General features: G+C 41.8%; 1 protein-coding gene across 9 annotated transcripts in view; it reads left to right on the top strand.

The window, feature by feature from the left end:
- Rapgef2 (Rap guanine nucleotide exchange factor 2) overlaps positions 1-18,019 on the top strand; it is a 222,272-nt gene that overhangs the window by 90,030 nt on the left and 114,223 nt on the right. For 4 of the 9 annotated variants that reach the window (XM_063281807.1, XM_063281808.1, XM_063281806.1 and 1 more), the window contains exons 5-6: positions 15,970-16,045; positions 17,739-17,906. In XM_063281807.1, coding sequence (XP_063137877.1) covers positions 15,970-16,045; positions 17,739-17,906 — 244 coding nt within the window. Of the gene's footprint in view, positions 1-5,230; positions 9,314-9,381; positions 10,396-15,969; positions 16,046-17,374; positions 17,396-17,484; positions 17,660-17,738; positions 17,907-18,019 lie in introns of those variants that run through there. The other 5 variants (XM_063281812.1, XM_063281811.1, XM_063281813.1 and 2 more) reach the window with 5 other exon arrangements.

Raw genomic sequence — 18,019 nt, 5'->3', positions numbered from 1 at the left:
TGGTTGTGTGTGTGCACGCCCACATGCATGGAAGCCAGAGGGTGATTGTCGCTGGCAGCTGGCTCGTATGCTTCAGGCCTCTTGTTTCCTCCACTCCAGCGCTGAAGTTACAGAATCTGCTGCAACTGGCTTCCTATGTGAATAATGCGGTGCCAGTCCCCATGCTGACATGGCAAATGCTTTACCAACTGAGCCGTCGTCTCCCCAGCTCTAACACTTCAATCCTTGTGTGGAATGGCAGCCTCTGCTGTTGGCCGCACTAGGCAGGCTGTACAGAGTTGCTGATTTTAGGCGCATGTCGCACAGTTCATTGTCACATAGCTTTGCTGGAGCAAGTGATTCCAGCTTGTAGTTCGACAGTTAGTGACAGCAGTCAGCTAGGCATGGGGTCAGAGGACTCTCTTTTTAAATTTAAATTGCTCATTTGATCTGTATCTACATTCATAAAAACATGTGTAAAACTGAGTGTGATAGAAATTAAAGTACACATATACATACATAAAAACCGTTTCTTTGTGTGAGTTTGTATGCCGGTCTGCCTCCTGGGTCAGAGCTGTTATCTTATTCCTAACCCAGTGAGTGTTTAACTAGCCAGACTGTATTGCATTAGACTTCATGGATGAAATAGTATTTTTAGCACATATTTATCAAGAATGAGCACTGCATGTATTGTTCTCAAAAAAAAAATCAAACAAACAGAAAAAACCCCCACAAATACCCAAATCAACTAACCAACTCAACAAACAAACACCCCTCCACCCCCATGGTCAAAGTCCTAATCACTCCATAGTGATTATAGAATAGTGTTTCAGCACTTCCTATCTCTGAACCAGAAGTCTCCACAGGATGCCACAGCCCCGCTCCTAGTGATATTCTGACCTCTTCGCCACTCCTCACACCTGCTCTCTGCTGAGTGAGCATGTCCTCTTGGGACAGCTTCAAGTGAGGGGGAGATCTGCACAAAGGTCCTGTTGTCATCAGAGCCAATAATTAAAAAAAAAAGAGAAAAACGCTTCTGGAAAGAAAAGGTTAGTTCAGTGTTATAGGGAGATTCGGTAACGCGGGAGCAGAGACGGGGCTTTTGGCTTGGCTTAAGGATGGCAAGAGGCAACCTGGAGAAGGACCAGGAGACTGTTCCTGCTCGTGAACTGAACCAGTGAAAGAGAAAACACCATCCTCAAAAAGAGAAAATGTCTTCATCAAAAGATGCTATTGGGGTGGCTGGAAAGATGGCTCAGAGCTTAGGGGTTTGTTTCCCGGCATCCGTAGTGGCTCATAGATGTCTATAGCTCCAGTTCTGGGGGTTCTGACTCCCTCTCTGGGGTCTGTGTGGACCACATACACGGAGGGAAAACTCCCCGTCCCTTCCATGCAGAACACACTGAAAAAGAACTGTCCCTGTGAAGAGGAGTAGGAAACCCGTCCGTTGTTGGAAACGATCCAGAAGAAGGGCACACGGAAGGGATGCACAGGAGAGAATATGGAGCTGGGAAAACGTGTGATTGTGTGCATGTGTCCATTCGGGCATGTGTATATGCTTTTGGGAAGTGTTTCCCCTTGTTTTTTAGGCTTAAAGTGAAAGTTTATGGTTTGGGAGTTCACTATTTGGAAGTCCTGAAAAGGGGTGGTGCCAAAAATATAGCAGTCACTTAAAAATGAAGTTTGTTGAATCCTATAGATTCAGAATTGTCCATTCTGTCCCCTCTCTACAAGTTAAACATATTTGTAGCACTATTATGGTAACATTCTCTTGGGGGTGGGGCACATTTCATTGACTCACGGCTTTATTTAATGCCAGGGTTACGTGGAGAAGTTGCAGCAAGATGGCAGGCTATTAAGAGGGTAGTGAGAGAGCTCAGCTCCTGGAGTTGCTTAAGCCCTCCAGCCAGGATTCAAACCTCACTAGTACACATAGTAATAATAAATACAAGTTTGAAACAAAACTGAATGAAGTAGGAAAATGGAAGAGAGGGCCCAGGGGAGCTCACAGGAAGGTTTGTGTTTGCTGTGTGTTGAATGTCCTGCCAAGCGCCAGTTAGCTTACTGTGCTCATTACAGTTAGTTTGGTGCATAGACAGGGATGGCTTCTCTTGGTGAGAACCTTGGGGCACAGACCCAGGGCGGTTCTGTAGCAGCAGCGTTCAGGCTGTTTGTCTTCCCTGGTCATTCTTAGCTATGGCTTCCAAAGGTGCTGCAAAGCTTTGGTTTCATGTCTTTAACTTAAATCTCAAGGCAAGAAGAAAGGAAGAAATTCAACTTTCCCAAGATGGATGCTGAAGCCAGACGCCTTAAACAAAGTGCAGGCCCCCCAGGATGGCGGGCTATGTAGTTGGGTAGTTTTCAGTGACACGTGGCTAATCGGGTATGCGAACTTGTCTCCCGTGTACCTGTTAGAGTTTCTCTGTTTCTGTGCGTTGTCTCTGCGCGGTAGATCAAGCTTGCACTCAGCCCATGCTCACGTTCTCATCAGTTTGGCACACTGTCATGGGTCTTGCGTCATATTGATTCCTATGTGTCCTGCCTAAAGTTGACGAACTCCTGATATTCCCACCGCAGGGACATGGTAAAGGTATATATTAACGGTTTCAAGGAAACGCTGGGAGGGTTCCATAAGGCAAAGAAAACAATGAGCAAATGTGAATGTGGTTCGAGAACAGTTGATTTAATTGCAGATGTGGTGTTTAAACTTAAAATTCATTTCAACATTAAAGATAGCAGGTGAAATACTAAGATGAGACACTAGTACCTATGGTAAAACAACCCCTTTGTTTAGTGTAATTCTTTTTTTTTTTTGGCTTTAGTATTAAGAAGAGTCCTGAAGCATTCAGAAACATTCCACATTATTTGGATTGTTCTTTCTCCTCTTAAGTTGTATTCTGAGGTGATATTTGAGGTGCAGAGCAAAGCTGTTCTCTAGGGAGGGAGCTCAGTTGCTGTCTCAGGCTGGGAATTGGGTTGCTATGACTACAGCACACAGATGTGCTGTACATATAAATACAGGCTTTTGTGGTACTCGGGATCCTGACATTGGTAGTGTCAAGTAAGTGGCCTTAAAGAACAGGGTTCTTAGGTTTGTGTGTGGGTGGTTGATCTGTACCAATTGTTATCACGTGCTTGAAGGTCAGAGAATTGTCCTCTCCATTCTAGGTGTAAATGCACGGTGGTTCATTTTGTTACAGTTGTATTTCTCTTACAGGAAAGTACTATTGTACTTACGAAGATCATAAGGTCTAACATGTATCAGTGAAACACAGCATTGATTTTCCCTCTTAAATGTTTGACTTGTGTGTCTGCCACTACATGCAGAGGGATTCACAGCTCTACGATGTGTGAGTTACCTTCAGAGGGGTGTCAGGTACTTTGTGACCTGACAGAGTTCAACGTGTGTCTTAGATATATATGTAGAAACTAATTTTGTTTTTAAGGAAACAAATACTTTGCATTGGACATCCTAATAGGACATAAAATGAGTTAAGGATTTTGCTAAATTCCATGAAGTTGGAATATCTTTGACAAAATAAAAATTTCCAGTTAGTCATTGTTCTAGGACAATATTTCATTTTTTTATGAATTGAAATATGTGTGTGTGTGTGTGTTTGTATAGAATTACACTCGACTGTTAAAAGTAACTATAATATCCCCCACTCAATTTTCTAACGTACCATAAATTGTTTGAAAGTACTACTTGGAATAAGTGAAATGAAGCCATAGCTTAGATATATAAGTTCATGTAGTTTTTTAATGATTATCAATTAAAATTGTACACACAGGATTAGTACTATTTCCTTAGCTGTTTCATTTTACTAACATATTTATGACGTTATAGGATTTATCTTTTCTGCAATTAAATGTAAAATAGCAGAAATGGTATTTGGTGTTCATAAAACCTTTTTTAAAAATGATACTTGTGTATAAGGGTTCTCTGGAGGAACAGAACTGATAGAATATATCTATCTACATATGTATCTATGAGCTGTATTAGAGTGGCTTATAGGCTGTGGTCCAGCTAGTCCAGTCATGGCTGTTTAACAGTGGAAAGTCCAAGAATCAAGTAGTCTTTAGTCTGTGAGGCTAGACGTCCCAGCTTTTCTTCAATGTGTGCTGGAATCCTGAAGAAGTAGGGTCTGTCCCAGTGACGGAAGGGACTTGCCAGCAAGAGTGAAGGAGGCCAGCAGGCAGAGAAAGCTTCCTTCTTCGTTTATATAGTCTTCTATATAGGCTGCCTCCAAGGTCTTCCCCTCAAGATCTGGACTTAACAGTGAGCCTTTCCACTTCAAATGATTTAAATAGGTGTGCCAAGCCACTTGGATTTTAATTAATTCCAGATGTAGTCAATTTGACAACAAGAATAGCCCGCACAGCTTTTACCTTAACTTTTTGAGTTAAATATTTTGGGATAAATTTTATCTTTCAGCTTACTTATGTTTTTGTGGCTATAAATGCTGTTTATTAATGTATAATTTCACAAAGATAACATTTATTTTGTTACACATTCATTTATTTGTGCATTTTGTGATAGGGTTTCACTATATACCTCTGGCTAGTGTGTAACTTGGTATGTAGACTGGGCTGGCCTGGAATTCACAGAGTTCCTCCTGCCTCTGTTTCTGCCTCCAGAGTGCTGGAAAGAAAGACTGATGCCACTGCACTTAGTGTAGCATTGGTGTACTTTTAAAAACATTTTAGCTAATTTTAAAATTAGAGCAATGATCAAACTCTGTAAGAACACTTTCCTTTGTTTTATTGTACAGTTTATGGCCCATAAAGATGAACTTATTGTAAAGATAAAATGTATTAAAATTAATACAAGATTGAGGTTATCCCATTTCATTACTGTAAGTTAACTATTTATGTCAGAGGTGAGTGTGAAAAGATGCAGATGAGAGTTGTGCGTGTGTTCTCTTGCACAGTGGTATATATCATCTGAAGAAACAATCCAGATCCTCATTTCCGTTTTCTATACTCTCGGTCACTTGATTGTGAATTTAACTTATCTAAATTTCAGAGTCTCCACCTTAAGAGTTATTGTGAAGTACGTATTTCAGGCTTCGTAGCCAGTCCTTAGCTCATGGAGGTTACTGTGTGTGTAGAAGCGTCCTTCCTGGTGGCTATAGCAGAGTTTTCATTGACTGCCTGTCACTGTGAGGTAACACAGTCTGGAAACACTGTAGAGAAGAAGAGCTGGCTGCTTAGCACTCAGAACCAGTGAGCGCGAGTGTTAGCTTTTTTTTTTTTTTTTTTTAAAGATTTATTTATTTTATGTGAGTACACTGTAGTTGTCTTCAGACAGAATTGGATCCATTACAGATGGTTGTGAGCCACCATGTGGTTGCTGGGAATTGAACTCAGGACCTCTGGAAGAACAGTCAGTGCTCTTAACCACTGAGCCATCTTTCCAGCCCGAGTGTTAGCTTTTGAAGCCTGCCTGAGGGCCATTAGGTCACTGGAATGAGAGGGTATCGGGGAGGCTGCGTATGGTTGGTGCTGTACAGCACCCTACACAGGGTGTGCTGTGTTGGTGACTCCACTGGCATATCCGTCAGGGTTGAGGTTGATTTGCCATGTGACAGAGTAACCTAGGATACCAAGTAACGGCATTGGACAGCGATTCAGAATCACAGACAGGGCAGGAGTTAAGAGATGGTTGTGACATGAGTAACTTGGTTGTCTGTAGTGGAATTGTGCCTTTGACAGCTCTAACGAGACATCAAGGAGAGGTGGGTAAAATGAACACAGGTTACTCTAGGTATATTGAGTCCTAGGCGTTGACAAATGTGAGAACCGAGGGCATGAATAGAGCAACATGGTAGCTGGTTCACCTTGAGGTAGGTAGAGGGAGGGTTAGGTAAACAGAGACAACAAATGGAGAAAGAGGGACGGATAGAGTTATGACTGAAGGGAACAGGACAGACTAGGACAGCTTTGAAATCATGCCTTTCTATCCATATAACTCCTCTAAGTGCAGAATCACCTTCCTGCCCACCTTAGCAGGCTAGATAGCATATTCCCAGGGCCAACACAAATGCCAAGCTTGTTGGAGCTCATTGAATCTTGTAAATGAGGTAGCACAGGGCTCCCTCAAAATATCAATGTATAAATAATAGTTTGGACTGCTCCTGCTTTTTCTCTCCTGTGAATGTTAATGACTATTTGTCTGTATGGACAGCATGCTTTTATTATTTCTTAGGTACGATGTAGTGTTTATTGACCTATTGTGAACCACTACACTGTTCTTCACTGGGGCTGTGGGTGCTTGCACCCGTAATGGCCGTTCAGACGTCTGGTTGCTTCATGTTGTCTCCAGTCCTGCACTGTCAGACTTGTGATACCAACCATTCTAGTAATAGCTGTATGATTTGCTTGTTTGCTTGTTTTTGTGGTGATGGTTTTGCTCTTTGCTGGGCTTGTTCCAGGATCTTTCGCATACCAAAGAGATCCACTGGTGAGTGGTGATGGCATCAGTCTGAGATTTCTTTCCATATGTTTGTTATTGGCCACTCCTGTTCCTTCCTTGATGAAATTAGTTCAGATCTTCTGCTTAAAAAAAAAAAAGATTAGATTACTTGTATTGACTTGTGAACATTTTGTGTATTCTGGATACAATTCTTTTGTTAAATATATTTTAGAAAAAAAAAGTTTTCTCAATCATTGTCCTGAATTTTTTTTTTTTTTTGAGCTGGGGACCGAACCCAGGGCCTTGCGCTTGCTAGGCAAGCGCTCTACCCCAACCCCTGCATTTTTCTTAAATAAAAGCCAAGGCTTTAAAAATACAGTATTTGGGCTGGGGAGATGGCTCAGGGGTCAAGAGCACTGACTGCTCTTCCAGAAGTCCTGAGTTCAATTCCCAGCAACCATATGGTGGCTCACAGCCATCGATAATGGGATCCGATGCCCTCTTCTGGTATGTCTGAGGGCAACTACAGTGTACTCATATAAATAAAATAAATAAATCTTTAAAAAATACAATATTTACTCTGTGTTCTCGAGTATGTGTGTAGGGGGGGTGGCGTGAACGAAGAAAGGCTCGGGTAAGTTAACGTTCAGCCTGTGAGAATCAGCTCTTAACTTCTACCACCTGGACCCAGGAATGACTCTCAGCTTCTCAGGCTTGTGTAAACACCTTTACTTCTGCCCATATCGCTGGCCCTAAACTGTAGGTTTTTAATTTTAATTGGAATTTAATAAAAAATATATCATTTGTATTTTTTAGTTTGGGTACCTTGTTTACAACATCTTAAATGGTGTCACAAAAAGTTTTCTTAGGCTTTTTTCCCCTAGAAATGTAATATTATCAATTTTTCAATTAATATCTTTGAGTTAATTTTTCTGAGTGATTTGAAGCTTTTTATTTTTGCACATGGAAGTCAATAATTTTAGGAAGATTCCTAAAAGAGTATTTGCAGTCCTTTCAGGTATATATGCATGTGCAAGTGTTTGTGCCGTTTGGAGTGCATGTGAACATCAGAGGACAACTTCATGAAGTTTGTGTGGGTTCTGAGTGTAGAACTCAAGTCACCCTCTTGCCTGCACCAAAAGAATTTCTTAATTTATTGAATTACCTTCACATGCTTTTAAAACCCCACTAAATTGCTAAACCTTTATATAAAATATTTAACTAAAAAAACAAAGAAACATCCCTCTGTATGTTTGTCTGCTTTTGTGTAACCTAATGGTACATTTGTTATAAATACCAATTTTTTTCCTTGTCAGAATATTTTGTAGCTCTGTCTTCCCGTATAGATTTAAGATCAGCTTCTTGGTATTGAGAATACTGGTTAGAATCTGACTGGACTGCCTGGACTGAAGTCAAACACCAGCTTTGTCCATGAGTATAGAGTATCTTTTTATTTCAGAATTTTTTCTTTCAAATATAGGTCACGCATATGTTATATTAGTCTTAATCCTAAACCTTTTCATAGTAAATCACAAGATTTTACCACTTCCGTTCATAAGAGAAATTCTGAAATAGATTAAACAATGCCAACAGTGTTGCTTTTGGTAGAAAGGGGAGGGGCAGTAAATTTACTCATCCCACAAGTGTGATTCATGAGAGCAACCCTCATTTCCCTCAGCTGAGTTAAGCAAACTGGCATTTTTATTACTTGCTAACTTGGTAGTAAACTATACGTACGTGTGAATGTTCTTTTCTTTGTTTCAGACAGGTTTTGTTAGGTCCTGTCTTACCCTAGCATTTTACCTCAGGAAATGTGCTGCGTTTGATAGGTGGCCATGATTTGATGCTGATCATGTAAACGTGCTTCAAGACTGAGATGTTAGGTTTTTATCAATCTTACTCATTCACCAACTCATTCTGTAGTTCTTAATGTAGTTGTTGCTTCTGTGAATGCTATAAAAATTAGGTTGTTTGTGGATACATGTTGGAGCTGACTGACTTCTCTGTCTGACTGGCTTTGCACAGTGAAAGGGTGAAGATTAGCGAGCCATTTGGTCTCGGCACGTGTCTCTGTGCTGAAGGGAGAGTCTGCCCTGGACCATAACTTTTAAAGAACCAGTCGGCTGATATCTATGCCAAAGCACAGTGATCAGCAGAGACCTGTTTGTTCTCCTGTGACTGATAGCAGCAGATCGATTTAGCTGAGCTGTCTGTAGCGGGTCGGTCACGAGGACATAGGCACTCCCAAAGCGCAGCCCTCATACCACTGTCCCAGGCTGGTTTGGGTTGTGGCAAGAGAAAAATTTGCGCTGTGTAGCCTGGTACATCTGAGGTAAGAACAACTTTATCACTGGAAGGGGGAAAGCAAGAGACATTCAGCCTCCTCCTGCCTCGCCCATCTGTGACGTAAGCCAGCCTTTACCGTACTAATCCCTCAGGCCAGTACACAGTTCAACTCTTTTTTTGGTGGAGAGCAACCAGCTGTTAGCACTGCTTCCGTACATGTTAATAACAAAAACTGCAGCTGTAGCTCATGTGAACATTTGACCTTGAAGCCCCACAGGAGAACAGGCATTGCTGATTTCTACTTGTCCCTGAGTTACAAGAGTAGATAATGAATTGATAGAAATTGATAAAGAGTATCTGTCAGGCAGCTGCTGAGGTCATGAGACTGGTATGCGGAAAGAGTGCCCATACACCATGCGTAATACATAATGCAGCCCAGAGAGGTGGGCGGGTCATGGAAGCAGGAAGCGAGCCTCAGAAGGAATGTTGGCTGTGCTAGAGTCACAAGCCAGGAGCGCATGGGCTCCCCAGCAGCTAACAGGGAAATGGGAGCGCTTGCTGCTGCTGCAGATCCGTAGCTGGTGGCAGCACTGTTGCTGTACTGGGGCTTCAAAGACATTGAAGACAGTGCAGGTTGGATTTTTAGAAATTAAGATGTTCATGCTACAGATATGAAATGCTTAATACTTCTTAAGTAGATGAGACTACTGAGAGACTGAGGGACTGGGGGAGCAGGGGGAGCACAGTGAAGAGCCCTTCCTTGTTACTTTTGTATGTGCTACATTTGTAAGTAAAGGCTCGGTGCTGGGCTCCCTGTGCAGAGGAGCAGAGCCCGCCATTGTGTGCTTGCTGGTGGTGGAGCATTTCTAAACTAGCTGTGGGAGGTGTCGAGAGACAGCGAGACGTGTGTGTAGGCTCCAGACACTTAGTCCACTCTCTTGACACAGTGCAGTTCACACACACACACACACTTTGTCATTTATATGATGTATGACTTTATTTTTAAGTGCCTGCTAATTTTTGAGTGAAGGTAAAACATTAAAAAAAGACTATTTTTATGTTGACTTTTTCCATGTACTTCCCTGAGTTTTCTCTTGACTGAGAATGGAATTCATGGCTTCAGCAGTTGCTCTGGGCCTTACCATTTGCTAGCATGCTCTGTGTAGACATCTTTCTATGAGATGTAACTCTTTGGAGTCATCAATACATAAATTGATTTGGTTTAGGAGCATCAGTTATTTATGTTTTAGTTAGTTGCTTAGTTTATAAGGAGATTAAAATTCAGAAACTACCACTTTCAGTAACTATAACTTCACTAGAAATGAAGAGATAAAAAGCAGACTGTCTTATAGTTTGACATTTTAAATCATTTGGTACATTTGGATTGCCTGTCAGTCTCCCAGTTTCACTGCTGGGCTCTGATCTTCTGGTCATCTACCCTGACATGAGTAAGTTTACATTCCGATCTAGAGAACTTGCATTCCGCCAAGCAGTTCTGACGCACACAAGAATGTGGAGGCCCATAGGCAGGGCACTCTTAGGGACACTGATAGAGGGGCTTCTGTGCCCAGCTGCCGCCTTTTCCAGGACACTCACACTAATAAAACATGCTCTTGAGTCAAGTTGGGAGAAAACGTGCTGACAGAAACCTAGGCTTGACTGGCATCACAGCTTCTGCTGCTGATTAGTTACCCATGGGAGTTTACACAAACTAGGTAAGTTGCTTTTCTCAAACGTGTGCTTTCTGGTTATGAACTTGAGGGACTCTGTCTAGCAGGCTGTTACAGACCACGGGCTATTACAAGTGCATTTTGGCTAATATAATGTCATGCTATTTGCACCTGTTAAAAACATTTTCCTTAGTTTATTTTGACTTGAAGAACTGAGTTATTTTGTAATTCTTAATTTTTAAATTGTTCTGCATAAAACCTTCAAGTGGGATGAAAACTGTGGACTGCTGTGCTGTGGTGTGTGCTGTGTGCTGTGTGCTGTGTGCTGTGTGCTGTGCGCTGTGTGCTGTGGTGTATGCTGTATGGTGTGTGCTGTGTGCTGTGCTGTGGTGTGTGCTGTGGTGTGTGCTGTGTGCTGTGTGCTGTGTGCTGTGCGCTGTGTGCTGTGTGCTGTGGTGTATGCTGTATGGTGTGTGCTGTGTGCTGTGCTGTGGTGTGTGCTGTGGTGTGTGCTGTGTGCTGTGTGCTGTGTGCTGTGCGCTGTGTGCTGTGTGCTGTGGTGTATGCTGTATGGTGTGTGCTGTGTGCTGTGTGCTGTGCTGTGGTGTGTGCTATGTGCTGTGCTGTGTGCTGTGTGCTGTGTGCTGTGCGCTGTGTGCTGTGTGCTGTGGTGTATGCTGTATGGTGTGTGCTGTGCGCTGTGTGCTGTGTGCTGTGGTGTATGCTGTATGGTGTGTGCTGTGCGCTGTGTGCTGTGTGCTGTGGTGTATGCTGTATGGTGTGTGCTGTGTGCTGTGCTGTGGTGTGGTGTGGTGTGTGCTGTATGCTGTGTGCTGTGTGGTGTGTGGTGTGTGGTGTGTGGTATGCTGTGTGCTGTGTGCTGTGCTACTGGTGGTCTTTCAGCTGATGGCTGGCAACATTTTCTTAAGGCAGAGAGAGCCAACAGTTGACAAATGTGGACCTGTGTGACTTAACCATCATTTTGTGGCTGTTTAATATTAAAGGTTGTAAGGATGTTCTGGAATTACATTGAGGTGCTGAAATCAAAGTTGTACACTGTGTTCATACAGAACAACCGCCTTAGGAACATACACACCATCCTTTCCCCGCCCTGCATCCCTCCTCACCCTCATAGCTGCCTGTCAAGAGCCAATGTCTGGGATGGAAAAGGGCCAGCAGGGTTCTGAATGTTAAAGCCAAGACTTAGCTGGAACGTCGGCGAGTGTACTTGCTTGCGCACACGTACACATTGATTTTTGTTTTACACACAGGTACACACAAAACCTGACACTATTCTAACAACTGGGATGACTCTTAAAGTGTTTTAATTTAAATGTAAACACAACAACCCTTATCTTGGAAAGTCCAGATTGGCAACAGTTAGCCTATCTGTAGGTTGCGTTCCTGGCCGGAGCTGCTCTGTATGGATTTGACATTCAAATCTTTGGGTATTTTCATCTGACCTAAGGCTCTTACTGCACTCCGTGATTTTGCTGAATTTGAATTGCTCTGTGAATTACAAATGCTGAGCCATCCTTTCCCACTCTGCTAGCTGGCCAGTGGGCCTGGCCATGGAGAGGGGCCTCTCACTGAGGCTTTGACCGTCATTGGGTCGCAGCTGTTTTAATACTCATCTCCCACTGACTGTAAACTACCGAAGAAATAGTGACTGTGTTTTGTGAAATTTTTTGTAAATTCTTATGTTAAAGGACTTATATGTTGATAATACTGATTTGTGTTACCTGTCTAGTGAACGCATTAAGGGGAGTGGGCAGCAAAATACTTTACATGTAAGAAATAATATGGAAACTCTTAGTATTATCCATGGACAAAAGGAAAAATGTGGTTATGTTAAGTTAAGAAAACATAGGTATAACTGATTGCTCGGAACGCTCACTGAGTGTCTTGTTGTATGTGTGCCTTCCCCGTGTCTTCCCACCTTCATTCAAGACTGCTGTCACTTCAGCATTATATGACCGATGGGAAGAGGTTGCTGTAGTGCTTCTCAGTGGTGTGGTCCAGTCTCAAACAGCACAACATTTTGGTGTGGGGACTCGGGGGTGGAGGTAGGGCTCTCTAATCCTAGCCAGGGCGTGGCGTGACAGGCAAGTACTCTGCCATCTAGTTCTTTGCTTTGAGTTCCTGCTTTTTCTTACTCCTGAGTTTTTGTAAAGAAACCTAAAGCCACTAAAAGGAACAGAAGCTAACTGTGGGGCTCGTCCCTCTCTTCTCCCCTCAGTCCTCGGTGACCTCTCACTTTCTTCCTCTGTAAAGTTGCCTATTCTAGCTAATTCCTCTAAGTGGAATTTCTGTGACTGGTCTGTTGCCCTCCCTGTGATATTTTCAAGGTTCATCCATTTCGTATCATGTGTCAGTTCTTCAGTCCTTTTTATGTCTGAACAGTCGTCCATTGTGAGCTGCATATGGTGTCACGCAATTGTACGTACGCCCAGCACTTGGGGAGGCTGGAGGCAGGAGAAGTGTGAATTTGAAAGCCTGGGTTATGGAGCCAGACTATCCTCACACATTCTGAAACCTATGCCGTGTGTACACAATACTGTTTGTCTGGTTAATAGACTTGTTTTCACATGTGGCCATTGTGAATTATATTGCTTTGAGCTCTACTGTACAGATAATGGAGTCCTGGCATTTCCCTAGCACTAGGGCTATGGACATCACTGTAATAGCCTCATGATTTTATAAGGTAGTCTCTAGGGATCCTAATTCAGGTCCTCCTGCTTCCAGCTGGGATGTAACCAACTGACCCGTCTCCCCAGTTCAGTTGGCTGTTTGATGAAAAGACAAATGCCTTGCTTAGATTTATGCCTCTCTCCTTCAGCATATTTGAGAAGTTAATGTGTTGGAGAACTGTTTTCCCTACTGACAACTTTGTGATGTCTACAGGATGTGAGTCTCGTGGCAGCAGTTTATCAGCTCCCCTGGATCTCCCGTGTCACAGACTCTCCTGGGAATATGTTATAGAGTGTGAACTTTGCATGCTAATACAACTCACAGTCATGGAGTTCTAGAAGGCACGCCCTAGTTGGTAACAGGATTTGCAGTGTAGAGTAGTATGGGGAATTGGCATAGAAACTGTGCACACTAGCAATGCTACGTACTTTGCTAGTGTTGAGGTGGGGATTTACCTTTTCTTGTTGAAGTTCGTGAACAGCCCTGTGGCAGCAGGATTTGATTTCTTTTATCAAGTATTGTAGGACCGTTGTGTGCATCACAGATACGTATGAGTTCTTTACTGTGCCATTCCACATTTCCAAATGAAGCAGTCGTGTTTATAAAATTGTCTAGGTCTGAAACGGAATGAAACATGACACAACTGGGAGCCTCCCAACCGGTTGTGCTTCAGCTTGCTTATTTATTTTGAGGTGTTGGCAGTGGAACCTGGGAGGTGCTCTTGCTAATTACACAGCACCCCGTGTGTTCATTTTTAGATTTCCATGTTATGTTACTTAGTAGCAAACCTTAAATACACAATATACATTTTTTTACCTCACCATGTAATAGGATTAAAACAATGATATTGGTAAGCCTGTTATGTATTTTACTAACATGTGAAAATTATTTTCCAAGTTGTTGAATACCATGACGCCCTGAGGCTGATGACTGGAATCACTTTATTCTTTGAGACTGTGTCTCTCGGTCAGTCCCAGAACTTATAAATTATGGCTAGCCTCACTAGCTAGCTTGCTCCTGGGATCCTCTGACCTTCCTTTCACCACAACAGCCATGCATGTTTGCAGTGGATTCTGGGATCTGAACTCCTATCTTTTTTTTTCGGAGCTGGGGACCGAACCCAGGGCCTTGCGGTTGCTAGGCAAGCGCTCTACCACTGAGCCAAATCCCCAACCCCCCACCCCCAACTCCTATCTTATTGCATGCATGACAAGGGCTTTAGCCATTAAGTCATTTCTCTACCTCACTGGCAGAGTTTTTCTACTTTATAAGACATGCCATAGTATGTATGTTTGAATATGTCTGAATGTATGTCTGAGTGTTTTAGAAAGTATTTTTCAATGGTATTATCTATGATTCAAGTTTTGATCCCCGAAGAAAGTAATTGATGAGTCAACTCTGACCAGTGACCTCACGTAAATGAATAGAATTGACAGATGAAGTGGTCAGAGTGACCTCTTGATTTTCATAGCTTGGTTCTTAGTGTGAAACATTGTATGTCATGATATAAGGGCCCTATAAAAGGAAGGAGACTTTCCATAGAAGTCGCCCAGAATGCCTAATTAACTTGACATTGGGGAAAAGTGTTCAATCAAAATTCGTTGTTAGGGGTTTGGGGATTTAGCGCAGTGGTAGAGCGCTTGAAGTGCAAGGCCCTGGGTTTGGTCCCCAGCTCCGAAAAAAAAGAAAAAAAAATTCGTTGTTAGGAACATGTTTTTTTTTTTTTTTTTTTTTTCCTCTAAAAGATGTTTAAAGTGTAATATGTGGACTAGGAACTTTCATTGTGTCATAAAGAAGAAAAGATGTTTATCATTTGCACGAAAATGGAGAATCAGAGATCATCATGTTAAGTGAAATAAGTAAGTCTCAGCTACAGACAAATGTCACCTGTTTCTCTCAGTGCAGCCTCTGTATTAAGAGTACAAAATGTGAGAGGAAGCAGGTCACAGGGAACTGGGGAAGGACCAAGGATAATAGGAGGATGCACAGGTAAAAGCACATACATATGTGCGTAGGTATTACAGTGAAACCTTTTCTTATAGTTACTGTGTGTACTAAGCAAACTAAATAAAATATGACTAAAACACATACATGTAATACGGTGAAATATATACATTCAATCTTTCTTGGAGCTTTAAAAATTGTTTCATTTTAGAGGGAAAGGAAAGGTTTTGGAGTAGTGACTAGGTAGAAACAGGCAGTTTGTGGATGGAAAAGGCAGGCCAGAACTGCTTTGGAACACCTGAGTACTAGCTCGCAAAGAAAATTAAAACACACACACACACACACACACACACACACACACACACACACACACACAAACCCAGAAGAACAGTCTGAAAGTGAGAGTTGACAGAAGGGTGTGGTCCGAGTCCCCATGGTGGAGCTCTCAGGGAGGGAATTCATGCACACATCTGCATACACATCTGTGCACACCACTTGTCCTAAGTTGGCGTCTTTTTCTTAAAACATTTTGAATAACTTGATCAGGAAAATTACAAAATAGATACACTCCCTGTAGAAGGAATGCTTAGTCTGAGCATGTTAACTTAGAAAAGAGGATTGTGTGTGACTTATATTTTATAAATATTTTGTAGTTTACAATGGGGCCATTTCTGCCTATATTGAAATATTCTAAAACTTCCTCATTGAGAATGACTTCAAACAGTCCATTACAAAACATGTTCATATTAATTCTTCCTTATTTACATTATTAATTTGAAAACAGTTTTCCAGAAAAACATGGTTGAAACTTAGGAGTTTAAAATATTTTGTTATTTCTTTGTATAATAATAGCTAAAGACTTTTTTAATGTATAGTTTTTATAATTTAAAAAAGTTTCCTTAGTTGAAGGTTAGCTAGAACTCCTACTTGATGTTTCTTGATCCCTGAGTCTGTTGTTTTTTTTTTTTTTTAACCTCTTTCTAGTTTTGGCAAGCGCTCTGCAGGAAGCTTTAGGCGTGGCTGTGAATGCATTGTCTTAGAGCCTTCTGAAATGATCGTGGTAAGAATATCTCTTTGAGAGCTTTTTATTTGCCTGAAGTATTTTTCAGTAAAAGTTTGAAAAAAAAAAGCTTTTTCACGAACTACTTGTTCATCATAAAGTACTGTATTTTTGTAACAGATTTACTTAATGATTATGAATTTGAGTTCATAATTATAATATTGCAATTATTTACAACACTCGAATGTAGAAGGTAGTTGAAAAGGGACAGTGTTTGGTGTTTGACCTTTATAATTCACTCAGTGGTTATGTCTTTTAACTGAAATTTGGGTGACCCCGGAACTGCAGAAGTTTAGCTCTGAGGGGCATTTGCATTGAGCAAGTTTGGTGTGCACTGAAGGAGCAGTTAACATTAGGCAATCCTGAATTCCTTTAACTGAGCTGGCATTAGAGCCCTGCTGACTCCTTTGTCTCATAATTGTGTGATTAAGATACATTAAGATAAGGCATCATTTGGAAAGGTCAGAAAGATGTTAGCATCATAATTGTCTTAGTAAAGCATTAAAGCAGAAACAAATGTGGGACCACTTTCTTACTGCGTGAGAATAGTTTAGGAGAGGAATGTAGGCATTCTTTTAAGGGAACAAAAGCAAAGGCTGGTGGGTAAAGCACCCATCTCTGACCGGCCTCCTCCAGGGGGCCTCTGTGTCCTCATCTGTCGTCTTGTTCAGGAAGGAAAAGCTTGCAAAGTGAATGATGGCACTGTAGTGGTAACAGTGGAACTTTCTCCATCACGCTTGGTTAAATATTTGCTAGGCAACTCCAGGTCAAGTTTTTAGAGGAAATTTCAGATTTCCCCCAAGATGCGGCAGCGGAATTTTGTCAGCAGTAAGAACTTCCTCATTGAACCTAGTAAAAATTGGACCAAATCTCATAAAATGAGAAAGCAAGATGGCGATGGTAAAATTTAGGATTATGAAAATTGTGGACAGATGATTGGATGTTCCAACACTTTAAATGGAGATTTTTACTCCTGTTAATGCTGTTTCCATGTTTTTTTCTTTTTTTTTGGATTTGTTTTTGGTGAAGTTCCTGAGGTTTCATACCTTGACAGAATTACAGGAACTGTGAGAGCAGCCTCGGTGTGAGTAGTCCTGAAGGCCATCAGTGATGAATAAACTCACTCCACTTGTTCCCTGTTAGCCTGTTCACTAGAAGTTTTAGATGTTTAAAAGGAGGAATTGTGTTTTTAAAGCAGCAACTGCTACATAAGCAGAACGAAACTGAAGGCATACCATATAAGCCGGAAGAGGAACCTTGCTTCCCTGGAGCCATCCTGCTGGCCACACTGTCTGATTCATTCAGGATTCCAGGGGGTTTTACAGATTTTCTCAAGTGCACGAGATGTGTGTATGTGTATACTAAAGTTATGACAAGCAGTGGCTGTATTCATAAAGTGTGGTCATATCCCGTGACCTCTTTGGCTCGAGAGTCAGCACAAAGACTACTTAATGTCTCCTCCCCCGAAACTACAGACTTCAAGGGTAACCCAGATTGTCCTAAGTGGAACTGAGAATGCCTCTTCACCCAAGAGGCCAGTTAGCCTCAGAGAGGTGTAGACGTGTTTAACGTTTGTCTAGAGATAGCTGCAAAATGAATGAAAGTAGACTGTTTGTAAGTTTATTTTCCCATCTAGTGTTAATGTGGAATGGTCTGATCAGAGAAGTGAAATATCTCGGGGGTTTTATTGCAGGTGGACTATATGGATGAAAATGAAGAATATTTTCAGCGCCAAGCCTCCCACAGACAGTCTCGAAGAAGATTTAGAAAAATCAACCAGAAAGGTGAAAGACAGACAATTATCGACACAGTGGACCCTTACCCTGTGGGCAAGCCACCTCTACCTAGAGGCTATCACACGGTAAGTTATACAGCACAGTTTTGGTGCTTCTCCTAAGTCTTTTGTGATGGGGATGCATAAAAAGGTGGTTAAGATTTGATTATTTTTGCATCATTTATTCATTGACTTTATTA

The sequence above is a fragment of the Rattus norvegicus genome, chromosome 2 (assembly GCF_036323735.1).
Source record: "Rattus norvegicus strain BN/NHsdMcwi chromosome 2, GRCr8, whole genome shotgun sequence".
NCBI lineage: Eukaryota > Metazoa > Chordata > Mammalia > Rodentia > Muridae > Rattus > Rattus norvegicus.
This window is presented reverse-complemented; position numbering and strand designations above follow the sequence as displayed.